Here is a 15,641-nt window from a genome sequence, read left to right on the forward strand (position 1 = left end):
GTCTGTCAGCTGAAGACAGAGACTGTAGTTAACTAAACTGACCTGCTCTAATCCACAGCTCTACCAAAACTGAGCCAAAGAAGCATGGTCTGTCATCTGAGAGACAGAGACTGTATTTAACTAAACTGACCTGCTCTAATCCACAGTTCTACCAAAACTGAGCCAAAGAAGCATGGTCTGTCAGCTGAGAGACAGAGACTGTATTTAACTAAACTGACCTGCTCTAATCGACAGTTCTGCCAAAACTGAACTAACGAAGCATGTCCCTTCAGCTGAGTGACGTATTTCACATGATGTAAAAATTAAGCCAACCTGCTGTAATCCAAGGCTCTCCCTACTGAGCCAAATAAGCATACTTTGTCAGCTGAGTGACAGAGATGGTATTTAACAATAATTACACATTTATGTCACTTTGCCTGTTTTGTCAGAGAGCCAGGTAAAGTAAACAACAACAGACAATATAACACTTTAATTTTAGTTGGTTCAATTTAATGATCCAAATAGTTTGATTTAAAGATGAACATAGATAAGTATGTACATGTTATAAGTTTGTACCAAAATGTTCATATTGAAATATTAAGAAATATTCTACAATAGACAAAAACAAACAGATTTTAAATAACATAAACATGTAAACTTCTCATACTAACAGTAGGAAAAACAAACATAGAAATATGCAAATTAAAACAAACATCAGGAACAATATTGTGCAATGAATGTTGATTCAAATTAATTTCCTGATATTCTGCTTTTAAATGCAAAATAACTCCCATTAATTCTGGTCAATTGTGTGTGACTTCCAAGCCAAATTTATCTGGATAGTTTAAAATACAGACTAAAGTTTGAATACTTTCAAAGTATACATGTAAGTCATAACAAGAGGTCCCAGAGGTATCTTGGCACCCACCAGTGTTTGAACTTTATAAGTTGGACCTGAACTTTTCTCTCCAGAAGATCCCAAAATCAAACAGATACAACCATAGACCAAAGGGAACTTACATATAAAACTTGAGAATGATTCATCCATTAAAAACTGGCTGTAAAAAGTATTACATTGATCATGGTCTAGTTGAAAATTAAGAGTTATTGTGAATTAAAAAACCCTGCAGGGCCAATGAATCAAGTCTCAAGTACCGTTGCTTCAAGTTTTCAAAGTATTTTTTGTTAATATATAAATTTATATTGATGTGGAGAAGATTTACCTCCAATTCCAAACTATTCATGGTTTTTAGCTTGGTGGTATGCCAGTGATACAAGAGTTATGTCCCTTGATTTAACTCTGAGATGAGGTGTATTTTATTGCATACAGGAAGACATAATCCCAGAATTTTCTTTTTAGTGCTATATAAAACCGTGTTATTTTCTCCCAGTGTTAAATTCACACTGATATAATTTAAAACATTATATTTAAGATTTATCATCCTATAATCAGTTGTAGAACAGGTCCCAATATGATTTTCATTTGTTATATTCCAGCATTCTAATACTTCCAAAAAATTAAATAATCCTCCATTACATTACAGATGCATATCCCATAAACACATGACAAAGTGAGGCACATACTAACAGACTAGCAGACAAATAGAACTCTTGAACTCCCTTGTAGCACCAGTGGATAAATATTGAAATAAAATGTAAATCTGAAATTGATAGATATTGAGATATCATTTTTCTTCCCTCATTCTTTTTTTTCACATTCAATTAATTATTGATGATTTCTATACAAATATTCCGCATAGTAAATGTCACCACACTAATAGTACTTTACAATGAACAGTACAATTATTTGTGCACTTCCTCAAAAAGGAAATATTAAAATAACATGTATAGGTCCCTATACATTTGTAATTATATTCTGAGAATATTTAGAAAATCCCCAACAAAGTACTTGTGTAGTTTCAAGGAACTTAAACTTAAAACATGATAAATAATATTTTGATAATATCCCATCAAAAATACTGTACATTTAAAAGGCAAACAAAGAATTTGTTAATTGGAAAACACAAATGAGGTAGATCCCTTCTATTGAAGATTCATTCCACGATATGATCATTTTAAGTCGTTGGTGAAGTATATCATGGTAACCAGAGGCTTTCTATTTACTCCTGTATTCTCAACTCTTGTATTTCTCTTTGAATCCTTTGTAAAGTGAGTTCATTTCCTCATAAACTTTGAGTGACTCTTCCAAAGAAAAATTGATCTGTAAAGAAAACATTCAATATTCAATTTCTCATACAATGGCATATGAAATACAGAAAACTTTAAAAACAAATTCTACATTTCTGGAAACAGATATCAGATTGAACTGTAGTGTTCCCAATCCACCAGAAACTGTACAGAATGGACTGCAGTGTTCCCCACAGTTGAGGGCACAGTTCTACATACACCAGAAACTGTACCTCTACAGGTTGGAATGTAGTGTTTCTACAACATCAGTATAACTGTAAAGGTAGGAATGTAGTAGTCCCTAATACATCACCTATTGTAAATGTAAATGTTTGATGGTAGTGTTCCCTTATACATCAATATACATGTACAGACTCAGCTGTAGTGTTCCCTCATACATCAATATACATGTACAGACTCAACTGTAGTGTTCCTCATATAGCAGCATACTTGTGCAGACTGGGCTGTAGTATTGCCTCATAAACCAGTGTATATGTATATGTTGGAATGATGTGTTCCCCCATATATCAGTGTAGCTATAGTGTTCCCCATATATCAGTGTACCTGTAGTGTTTACCGATATATATATGCAAACCTGTACAGGTTGGGCTGTAGTGTTGCCCCATACATCAACGTACCTGTAGCGTTCCCGATCATTTGCATACCTGTGCAAGTTGGGCTGTAGTGTTCCCCATACATCAGTGTACCTGTAGTGTTTACCTATATATATGCGAACCTGTACAGGTTGGGCTGTAGTGTTCCCCATACATCAGTATACCTGTAGTGTTCCCCATACATCAGTGTACCTGTAGTGTTTACCTATATATATGCGAATCTGTACAGGTTGGGCTATAGTGTTCCCCATACATCAGTGTACCTGTAGTGTTCCCTATACATCAGTGTACCTGTAGTGCTTACCTATATATCTGCAAACCTGTACAGGTTGGGCTATAGTGTTCCCCATACATCAGTGTACCTGTAGTGTTAACCTATATATCTGCGAACCTGTACAGGTTGGGCTGTAGTGTTCCCCATACATCAGTGTACCTGTAGTGTTTACCTATATATCTGCATACCTGTACAGGTTGGGCTGTAGTGTTCCCCATACATCAGTGTACCTGTAGAGTTTACCAATATATCTGCATACCTGTACAGGTTGGGCTGTAGTGTTGCCCCATGCATCCGTGTACCTGTAGTGTTCCCCATACATCAGTGTACCTGTAGTGTTCCCCATACATCAGTGTACCTGTAGTGTTAACCTATATATCTGCGAACCTGTACAGGTTGGGCTGTAGTGTTCCCCATACATCAGTGTACTTGTAGTGTTTACCTATACATCTGCATACCTGTACAGGTTGGGCTGTAGTGTTCCCCATACATCAGTGTACCTGTAGAGTTTACCAATATATCTGCATACCTGTACAGGTTGGGCTGTAGTGTTTGCATCCGTGTACCTGTATGCATCATCGTGTACCTGTAGTGTTCCCCATACATCAGTGTACCTGTAGTGTTCCCCATACATCAGTGTACCTGTAGTGTTTACCTATATATATGCGTACCTGTACAGGTTTGGCTGTAGTGTTCCTCATACATCAGTGTACCTGTATTGTTTACCTATATATATGCATACCTGTACAGGTTGGAATGTAGTGTTCCCCATACATCAGTGTACCTGTAGTGTTCCCCATACATCAGTGTACCTGTATTGTTTACTTATATATCTTCGCACCTGTACAGGTTGGGCTGTAGTGTTCCCCATACATCAGTGTACCTGTAGTGTTTACCTATATATCTGCGTACCTGTACAGGTTGGACTGTAGTATTTCCCCATATATCAGTTGTGCTATGGTACCGAACACCAGTCTTAAGACTTTCTGGATTCTGTTGTGACAGCCACACCTGTAATTAAGGATAACAATTAAGCATTATACAGCATCATTCAATTTTTTCATTATCTAAGAAGTTTTGAGTTGTGTAAAACTGACATCTGATCACAACAGTTTTCATAGCTCAAATATAGCAGCTTCACCAATATCTTGAAGCAAACAGATTTTTTCTATTAAAGCCATGAAGCACATTATATGTCTCTATTGATTTCATTGATAAGATTTCTATTTTTGACAGATTATTCCATTCTTGAAAATTGAGAAAAAAGAAACCCCTCCAATATACATAAGGTATTTTCAGACAATATTCCATGTTCTGTACAAATGGAAATGTGCCCATCAAATGAGCAGCTTTCTTTTTAAATTTCACCTCTGTGTAGAAGGAAATCTCAAATTGAAGAACAAAATGAAAATAAATCAATTAAGTTGTAAAGAAACATGTATGTGACACAATTTGACCTTTATGAGGAGTTTAAAGATTGTAACAGTTCCCTGAACTAGATTTGTAATGGTAAATCCTCTACACGTACGTACCAGAGATTCACTTCCTTTATAAGTGTCTATACTTAGATGGTCCAACACCAACCGAAACTGTCAATATACAAAATCATCCAGCATTCAGTACTTATTCTAATCTATTATGTATAAACTTTGACAATTAAAAGAAAACAAAAAATAATTAATGAATTACTGTCATTTTTTCCCAGTTTCAACATATCAAATAAAAGCATCATTTATTATTTTTGCATAAGTTTTGATATTACTTCAACACGTTATCTCCACCTTGGCACTGACAGTATGAACCCTACCAAATTGAAATGGCTTTCATATAACCTATCAAAAGGACCGCCAGTGTGTTGATGTCATTTTCACTATGCTTATTATTATATACTTTGACTGCTACTGGCCCTCTCAGGAAAACAGGAAACTTAATCAGCATAGACACTATACTGTTAAAATTACTGAGTTTGATATTTTCCCAAGAGATCTTGTAGAATATTCAAATATAGTACATAAGCATTGAGAAAAACAGCTGTCATTTATAAGGTACATGAATGACACATGAAAATTCAAATTCAACAATAATTGGATTTTGTAATGATTCATGAATGAAATGATTCCTTATGACTCCATCAAGGATTTATTTATTCATTCTTCAGAGTATTAATGAGTTCCTTTTCATTTCAAATGTGTATGGCCCAGACAACTGATATTCAGATCCTGCACTTTCAAATCTAAGCCTTTGTGTCAGTACTATCACACTTACAATATACATAAAGGGCAGAATGAGCCACCAGATCCAAGAGGCTAAAATACCATCTGTCATATTAGTGAGGACAAGTCCCGGACATGTTGTGTGCGAGTAGATGTTCTACAAAACAAACAAAACACAAACACATTTATCCTGAAACAGGCCTATGAATCCAACACATTAACTTGGACTCTGGGGATGGGCTTATTAAAGGACAATTAGTTTTTTTCCTACTGGACTGTAATAAACATGGGTGGGCTTATTGTCGGATAAAATGTCAATCATTCAAAACTGTAAACCATTAATAACTGTTAATAAATAAAACACATTAAAACAAGGATTGATCCTATCTAATACAGGAAATGGAATGTTTGTTTTAATATTATCGTAGAATTTATTCAAAGTATGTGAAATTGTCCATATTGACAATCACTCATCTGCAATACATATGCTTCATAGTAACAATATTGCTGTCAATATCAATCTTTAAATTGTTTTGTAAAAATGAAGTAGAAATTTGAGCAAAAATTCTTCCTACATGTGTTTATTTAATGCAAAACAAACTGGATTTGTAACATAATTTCAAAAAAAGAAAAATCTATATATATATATATATATATATATAGAAAAAACTTGATTTGACGAGATGCGAGTAAATTATAAATAAAAATGATTTTTGACAAAAGAAGAAAGACGTTACATTTTGCACTAGCGCTTTCACTGTATTAGATCTTCAGGTGCATAGTAACTGTACATAATGGTGTGGCGTCACAACATGTTATCTGTTGATGACGTCATAATATAAAAGGGGCATAATTATATTTTGCAAACTTTACAATGCGGTTAAACATTAATATTTATATATTATATATATATAGATTTAAAATTGAAGGCAAAAACAGCATTCATTTCATGTTGTATTCAGTGACTTTGTGTCAGCACTATCACACTTACAATATACATCTATCAAATAAGATTTTAATTTCAACTTTGTTGATAATGAGAATGACTAGATTTCTGGCTGTACCGTTATCAGTCCTCATTTTAGGTAGTACAAAATCTGTGGTATACTGGTAATATCAGTTAAAATGAGTGTATAGTAGAATTCTGGCAACATCTTCCCCAATACCTATACATACCAATGCTGAAAAATGAGCTGTTTTAAAATCAATGGATTGTGAATATTTGATACAGAGGCTGTATATCTCATACTTTACCTTGCTGTTCACTTTTTCATTCAATGCCATACTTGTGGTATCAATCACACATTTCGTGGACCCATAAGGGTCTTTTCTGAAAGACAAAAGAGAGTAATTCTAAAAGTATGTGTACTGTACACCAGGGATATTTGCCAAGTTCATATTGTAGAAATATGCTTTCTGGTAAAATGTTTGATTTTCATTTTCAATGGGTAAAATTTTTCAGTCTTTTGAAAGAAATCTAGTGAATATCTTACATTAGTGTTATCAATCCCGTAATTCTCATGTCATTTTCAATGTCCTCATACAACTTATAATAAGTATTTGTAACTGATATAACTTACAACCTTTCTTTCAGAAGATCATAGCGACATATTAAATATATCTTTTTAATTTTGCTAGTTGTTAGTGATTACAGCAAATTTTCTAATTAAGTTAAAAAATTAGTAATTTCCATCCTCTAACTACATCCATGTAAGAAGTGAATAAAATTGTACCAAAGATTTGTGAAAATTATAAAATCAAATACACAAGTTTACAAGGTGTTGAATGTATTTCCTTATCTGATACACAGTTTGTTAGTGTTTTGTTTGATATTTACCCATTTTTGGCCTGTAGGTCACGGGGATCAAAGGCTGAACGAACACCAGCCACAGACGATGTCCAGATAACTTGTGAAGGCTGATTACCTCCGAGGATATCCTCAAGCTCCTTTACCTATTAAAGCATGATGCGATGATCAATTACTGATGGTACTCTGACTACTATCAGTTTAAATCCCAACAAACTAATTGCTTCAATGCTGATTTCAAAATTCTTAAAAGTAAGTATAACTTTTTCCTAATCAACATTCATTTATTATTAGTAATATTTTCTCCCAAATTTTCTATTTTCTAAGTGGTTCCCATCAAAAGCAATTAATTTCTATCACTCGACACAACATAAAAAAAATCAAACTCATGTTTTGTATTTCTGTTTTTTTTGATACTTTGGAAAAACTAACATTATCCATTATAGTTTTCATATTCATTATATGTATTGTTTTAATCACTTTCTTTGCTAGCCAAGGGTTTAATGTATACAAGTGAACCTTTGTCTAATGAAGATGATTTGGCATGGGATTGGGGTATGTACATGTATGCTCTTCTGCTCTACAGTACTCGTAATAGTATGTGGTGCTATTGTAGAAATTTATATGAATTGAACTTTGACATAATTTTTAACCAAAGATGTCTAGCAAGAATCTCTACAAAAGTTGAGAGTTGTGACATTGGATAAGATATAAGAGAGGGGATATAATTTGCACTGGCTCATACAGGCAGATTTTTATATCCTCTTCACAGCACACTAAAAGAGGAATGTGAACACGGGATGATGAATGTCTAAATATGTACGGGCAAATAAAGGCAGATTTTAAAATCCCCTTCAGTCCACAGCTCACTTAAAGAAGATGATTAACAGGGAGTGATGAATGTCTGAACCTGTACGGGCACATAAAGGCTGATTTTAAAATTCCCTTCAGTCCACAGCTCACTAACAGTAACAAATGTTGATGTAAAGAAAAGTATTCTGAATCTTGTTTCATCAGATGAAGTCTGATAGTTTTAATGACAAATTAACAAGTGCATATCAAATGATTTAATGCTGTAGGAGATAAAATAAGATTTAAATAATCACACCAGGTAAAACTTACCAACACAAAATGTCCAAAAGCATTAGTAGCAAATGTGCTCATCAAGCCCTCAGAAGTGTGTTCATCAGTATGAACCAGTAAACCATGGCCGGTGTTAAACAGGAACAGCGTGTTCCTGAGAGATAATATTACATCATAATGACAGAAAAATTTCAAATTTCATTTAGACATACATTATGGTCTTGATGTTGCAGATATTGTGCTGGAAATACTCTAAAGGTTACAGGTAAATTATGTATATTTATATTCAACAAGAATAACATATAAGAGATTAATAAAATTGAAGTTTATTTTTGTAAACATAAAGAGATGTAAATTAAAGCTTTTGTCACGAACAAAACATACCTGTAGTATGGTATACATGTATTTGGTAAGTCAATGTTAAAACATGAAAACCGACAGTAGTCCTAAATAAAGGGTGTTCACATTCAGTTGTCAGTGAAAAGTCTGAATTATATGTGAAAAAGTTGTTTTCCTAAAACTATCAAGCCATCACTGGTGTCCAATATCATATTTAGAAAACTGGTATGTAGGAAAAATGAGAGAAAACTCTACAACCACCTACATTTTTAGGGTAAATAATGAAAATTTTCTCAACTCTAATATTGAACTATAAACGGTGGACATCAAACAATTTGAAATATACACACCAGTAATGTATAGAAACAAAACCACTTTCAACAATGAATGTTAAAGTATAATGACTGAAGTCTGATAAAAAAAGACAAATCGTCTGAATAAAAACACCACTAATTTCTATCTAGCTGGTGCTTAAATTCATCCCTGCAATTAGTACCACATGAACTTTAGAAACTAATATATAAATTATGGTTACCAGTACTCACATTTTTAAAATTGATTTCAACAGGTTGGAAAAGTCTAAACTCTTCACACTCATCTTTCCTGCATTGAGATACAGATAATCTATCCTTGGAAATCTGAAAGTAATGAAACACATCCTATGTAAAAGATCAATTTATGTAATTTTTCTCTTTGTATTTCAGTAAAATTGATCACAAGGTGAGTTTTATGTGTAAAATTGTATCAAACTCTGACATCTGACCTTTCGACAATTTTGAATGATGAATTCAGTCTGGTAAAACTATTTGTAACTTTTGGAACTTAAGACAAAAAATGAAAAAAAGATAAGAAAATATGCTAGTTATCCCTAATTATAAAGTTGGTATAAAACTAGTTTTGCAAAAACAAAAACAAAACAAAAAACAAAAACAATTTTTAGATATACAAGGTAATTGAGCTAACAGGCTTTAATAATATGACTTAATCACCAGGACAGCACAGTTACTCACTGCTTCTTGATATCCTTGACAGCTGAAAGGACTGACTGAACATTGCTGGTATCTAGTGTGATTATAGAGATCTGGGCCTTCGGGTGAGACAAAAGCAGAACATCTCGAGCAGTCTGGGCCCTCTGTCTGTTTCGACATGCTAGACACAGATGAAGGTCCTTGTGTATGGTCAAAAGTCTCTCTGCTAATGTTAGGCCAATACCCCTACAAAACCAAGGTATACAACAATTTCCAAATTTATTTCTTACTCTCATACAAATGTACCTGTTTCATAAAGCATAGAATAATGTTTATCTCTGCAAAATACGCAACATTTTTCAACTTTCTTTTAAGTAAAGAACAATACTCGCAATTTAGGACACTGTCAAACTGGTAACCTGAGGGTCAATGAACAGTATTCTTGCTATTTTCAGAATATAATACACTGTATCTAATATTGCACCCAATTTCTTTAGACCTCACAACAAAAAATAAGCAAGACGTCCAGAGGGCATACATCACTTAAATGTTTTTAGCAAAATTACCATCATGTTCTCTAATCTGTGTTCAAGATGCCAACATACACTAGAAACAAGCGGTCCAAAAGGGACCTTGGCAGCCAAGATCATTTCTTCTTGGATCTTTTCCCTTCTCTCCTCTGTTTTGCTCCAGTTAGATTTGGAAATTCCTCTAAGAAATGTTTCACTATCAAATACAAGATGGTCCCCTGTCAGCCATTTTGATTTCAAATCTGTCCAAAGATCAACAGGGCACAACTACTGACCAAGGGAATTTGAGAGAGATAAATTTAGTAATTCTCAAAAAATAATGATAACAAACTTTCACTGTTGAAGTCCAATATCGCTGCCTGTCAGCCACTTTGTTTCTGTGATCAGTCCCAAATTAAAAGTGCACAACTAGAGAGATCAAGGGGAATCTATATATAAAAAAATTTGATACACCTGTCAAAGACCAATTAAAAAAAATTCAATGTAGAGATCCAAGACAGTTGCCTGTCAACCCATTTGTCTTTCTGATAAGACCCTAAAACAAATGTGCACAACCACTGTTCAAAGTGGATTCTCATATCATATTTGGGATATATCCATCCAGTACTTCTTATGAAATAGCATTAACAAGCATTTGAAGAAAGAAGTTGCAGCCATTTTTTATTTTTGATTCGGAGATGTCCATAAAAATGAATCCATAATAGGTGCACATCTTCAACATATATATAAATATCCTACAAAGTTTCAAGCTTCTACGACAAAAACTCTAGGAGGAGTTGATTCTAAAAAACTGGTACCCCTTTTCCCTGCCAAACTGCAGAAAATAACTAAATTGCAAAGTCTGGAAAATCTAGAAAAATGTCTGGAATTAATCCATAATATGAGGTGACCATCCTCAACATATATATAAGCATCCTACAAAGGTTCAAGCTTCTATGTCAAAAAAGGAGTTGATTCTACAAAACTGGTACCCCTTTTCCCCGCCCTCTTGCCCGCCCGACATTCACCATACTATAACCCAGATTTGCACTATGTGCAACCCGGCCAAAAATTGATATAAAACAACTACTGTCAAAAGAAAAAATGGCTTCCTCTCAGTCATTCTGTTTTTTTTCCCATTTAGTCCAAAATTGCATAATGCATCTCCAAGGACCAAGGGGAATCTACACAAAAAGTCTGAAAATTACTTATCATCTGGTGATTAAGATTCCTAAAAGTATTAGAAACGTCAGAAGTTTGTCCGTTCTATCAGGGACTTAGATAACAGTTATCTACGTCCCTGGTTCTATCAATTAGAACAATTCAGACTAATCGGAAGACTTTGTGGGTCTTCTGGAACTCAAGAAGATTCTTAACATTTTAAACCGTTTTTCGTGTGATCTTGAGAATAAGTCAAGGTCATTTTACAAGGGAACTTTATAGCTCTCCATCCCAGGTACCCTTCTCCACTAGCCAAGTATGTCTATCACTACCCCTTTAATATGTACAAGATGCTGGTTTACCATTGCTACCACTCTACTTGCAGTCTATGATCTACCAAGCACCCAAATATTCTGGACGCGAGGTACAGTTTCAGAAAAACTGGTGGAAGCAGATCGTCAATAAACAAGTAGACGGATATTGGAATACTTGGATCCTGAATCAGTCAAAGTATTTCTCTTCACTATCTCATCTCAGCCGTACATTCGATCCTGGAGTATTACACCCTATCCTCAAGACTGTAACATCTGACCCCAGAGATGTAGAGAGACTACCAGTTAAATTGAAGCTAGTTACCAACACCTACATGCTCCAAAGTAACCGGAGTGCATTCAATCAGACAACAGTGGACTCGACATGCTTACTATGCAAGTCTGCACCAGAGACATGTCAACATTTTATTCTCGGCTGTACTGTACTTGAATCAATCTGTCGTCCTTTCCTTGAAAGATTCCAGTCGTTATTTCCAGAAGAGGAACCTATCTCCATACAGACTCATCTCAATACTTTTCTCCAGAAGGAGACATCTTCGCCTGTGAATATCTGTCACGAAGAATGTGTTCCGCTCTACACAGTAAAAGGATGAGCATACTGAGTAAACTTCCATCAAACAAGAAAAAGGGATTGTGACTGTGATTAGAAACGCAACAACTGTGTATTGTAATTGTGGTGTGTCAGTAGAATAGAGACTCATATATTAACACTGCTTACCAACTATCACGCTTGCTGTGTGCCCGTGTGTGTATATGTAGACACTCCTACCTGAATGTATATTCCTGTATATAACTAGCACGTATGTTTACTGCAGGGCGTAAAGTACACCCAGGGGCTGTGTATACCTAATTGCTACTAACAATGTACATAGTCGAAGATCCACTCACAAGAACTGTTTAATAGTGTACCGTAACGACCCTAGCAAAAGCTAGGGGTGCTCCTATCAAAGGAAGGATTTTCTATTACAAGACAAGACAAGATGCCAACGTTTTAATAAAGAGAGGCATTTAAGCTAGATTTCTTGAAAAACAGTACCACGTCAGCTCAGTTTCCATAGAGCTACATAATTACAACTCGGCCAAACACATCATTTTAAAGCTCACTTTACACAGAATTCATACTTACTTTAGTGGACTGTACTAATTATCAAGTCCCAGTAACATCATGAGTTGACATAACAACCAGAGTGCCGTATGTTTAATAAATAAATGTTTATTTGCCATGATGAACAAGGCCATTCACTATGAAATATTATGATAAACACTAATATCTATACGTACCCGTTTGCGCCTGTGACGACAGCAACTTTGGTACCATCTCCCATCTTCTCTGTCAAAGCTTTCAACTATCCAACTGTCAAATAGATTTATAAAGTTTAGAGGGAAACCCACCAATATTCCGGATGGCGGCGATACTAATATTCTTATCTTGACGGATTATTTTTCCGGAATATAGCGTCTAGATTTTTAAAATGCAGTTTTAACACCAGTAGATAACAAAAGGAGTTTTGTTTTAATATTTACATTAAAAATATTTACCTGTATGCTATTTCAAATAATAATGATCGTCATTGGACGTTATGCGCGCTTGCGGCCGACAACTGACTGGGATTTCGTATTAGTGACTGCTTCCAATTTATTGGGAATATTTGTCAGATTGGCATTACCGATCACGCGAAGAGTAAACATCAATTTTGTTGATATGACCAAATAGAGACTACACACCGGAAATGTAAATATTGTTATGAAATATTTGACAATCTATCCGTGATTATTTTTTGTTTTTGTTTTTGTCGGTGATGATAGTCTGAATTCCTCCCCACATAAAAACACCTAATTCTAGTTAACCACGCAAGTTGCCATTCAGGCAATGTTCCTTGTAAGTTACAACAGTGTAGTATTCATAAACCATATATCGAAGGAAAGCTAAAAGATTTTCTACTGACCTGCAGGTAGTCTATTGAACGTTGTAAACCAAATATTTCCCCTCTTTTTCCTCGACAACTTTTACTTTCTACTCAACCTGTTTACAATGGTCACTATGCGTAATCCAAAAATGAAATTTTCGCGAGAATGGCGGTGATGGTTGATTTACAAATACAGCGTCACGACTTAGAACAAATTCATATTCATTAACCGCATTTTCACACCATTTGCATCCATTACACAGTAATAACTATATAGAGATAATATAGAATCTTGTATATTACTTTCTCAGTCATAGTGAACAATTTAGCATTTCGTTTATTACCTTCTTTTGTGAGTCAAAGAGATGCACTGTTGACTGTTAATAAAATGTTTCCCTAACAACCAGTTAAAAAGTTTTTAACCCGAATTGGTCCCGAGTAAGTATATGAATCGTACAATTTACAAGTATTCATGCTTGTAGATGCTTTCGATGTATTATTTAAAGCAACAAACGAAAACATTGTTGAATATATATTTTTGAATTTATTAATTTAGAAGCAATTTATTAGTATTTCAAATGTTCTATTCCTATGCTTTCTGGTGTTTACAGAGAAAAAATATGTTTCTTACCTGTCTAGTGCTGCTGAAGTGGGACATACGCTGTACATGTGTGCCGGGGATGACATTGATTTAAGTCTTCATCAGACAATCGTTGATTGGCTGTCTCTCTGATAACTGCCTCGACCGATCAGTCAGGAGAGCAACAGGTGATCGTGTTGAGACAAGATAACGTAAATATAACTACTGCACGTTATGGTCCTACATAAGCGCTCAATCAGAACGAACGTTTTATTGTAGTGGAGAAATCTCAACATTGAACTCGGAGGATGACGATTTTATAGGCAATCCATCCGTTTGTTAACACCCGTGCCTAAAATTCTTTGTGTACCACACGACATTAAAGTTTTCCGAGTATGCATTAATAATTATTTTATAGAAAACAAAGATAAATTTAAGTTTTTATTTACCAAGAAATATATAAACATTCAAATAGCGACTTAAGCATCAACGATACGTCTGACCCAACTCGGCCGGACTTTGAGATCACTGTGAATTCCCTAGTAGGTCTGTTGACTTCCTAACTATTCACGCTACCCACATGTATCACCCCTACCCAATCTCCAACATTGACTGCAATGTTTGTGTAGTCTGACAGTACACGAATGCCATCACTGTGGTTATCCACTAGAGTATACTACGTACAGCAATTATCAATTGCTACTAATTATCTACTTTCTCCAATAACACACACAAAATCATTTAAAATTTAAACAAATAAACGACGAGTAGATGTATAACAACCGTACAAAATCAAAATAAAAAAAAAAAACAGTATGTGTTTATGAAACACTATGTCCCGGTTGGGAAGTGGGACATTAAAACTGCATGCTCACTTTGTGAAAGACTTCATTGCAGAAATGATTTTTCTTTACTTTCAAATGTAGCTCAAAGGTCATTGTTAAGGTCACATTGTATAACTTTTGGTACCACCGGGAAGGCTTTGTCACAAGGAGCACACATGCCAAATATGAAAACCATAACTCTTACGTTGCAATAGTTATTGGTAAGGTTTAAGTTTACATCAGACAACCAGACACAACAAAAACAATATGCCCCCTGATGTTTCGATGCGGGGACATTAAACTTCATACCACCCTCAGTTTTCAGAAAGGCAAAATATTTATGCTAACAGGAGAAAATGCCTCAGCTTATTTTCTGACTTTCAAAAACTCCAGCGATTTTTTTAACATAAGAAATTCCAATATTTGTTATCAAAAGCATTTTTTTGATCAGATAAAAAGGTGCATATATTGATTTTAAAAATCTGAGTTAATGTTTATTGCAAATAGAATCTACGTCAGTCGTCTCCGTTTTGGGGGATCTGTAGTGTTTTCTGTTGTCTTATGTATTTATTAATTTAAAAAATTGTATAATTTACAATAAGTGGGGGAATACGTAATCTATTTAACTCTTTATTATCTACATGTTCAGTTTGGACTGAAATAAAAGTTGTAGAGGGCAGTTTTGAAAGAGTCTTTTTGTAGAGCAGGGATACTACCCGGTGGAAGTTCGTTTCCAGTCAATTATAGATCAAGAGGGAAAATGTTTTCTTTAGCGTTTAACAGTGAAGCAGTTAGAATGACAAATGATGGCTTTGTCTGGAGTGTCTGACTAGGAATAATAACTTCCTTTTTATAATATCAATT

At 34.6% G+C, this 15,641-nt stretch overlaps 1 protein-coding gene across 1 annotated transcript; it reads right to left on the reverse strand.

Annotated features, from left to right (window-relative positions):
• Positions 1-643: 643 nt before the first annotated feature.
• Positions 644-12,806, reverse strand: LOC132562735 (3-keto-steroid reductase/17-beta-hydroxysteroid dehydrogenase 7-like). The gene is made up of 10 exons (XM_060227491.1): positions 12,748-12,806; positions 9,507-9,710; positions 9,042-9,134; positions 8,197-8,311; positions 7,105-7,220; positions 6,522-6,597; positions 5,320-5,424; positions 4,587-4,643; positions 3,967-4,065; positions 644-2,200 (listed from the first exon to the last, which is right to left on the reverse strand). Exons 1-10 carry the CDS (start codon positions 12,789-12,791, stop codon positions 2,114-2,116), a joined length of 996 nt encoding a protein of 331 aa, XP_060083474.1. The 5' UTR covers positions 12,792-12,806; the 3' UTR covers positions 644-2,113.
• Positions 12,807-15,641: the final 2,835 nt, after the last annotated feature.

This window comes from Ylistrum balloti, unplaced genomic scaffold (assembly GCF_031769215.1).
Source record: "Ylistrum balloti isolate Yb309-2 unplaced genomic scaffold, AGI_CSIRO_Ybal_v1 Utg371496, whole genome shotgun sequence".
Classification (NCBI taxonomy): domain Eukaryota; kingdom Metazoa; phylum Mollusca; class Bivalvia; order Pectinida; family Pectinidae; genus Ylistrum; species Ylistrum balloti.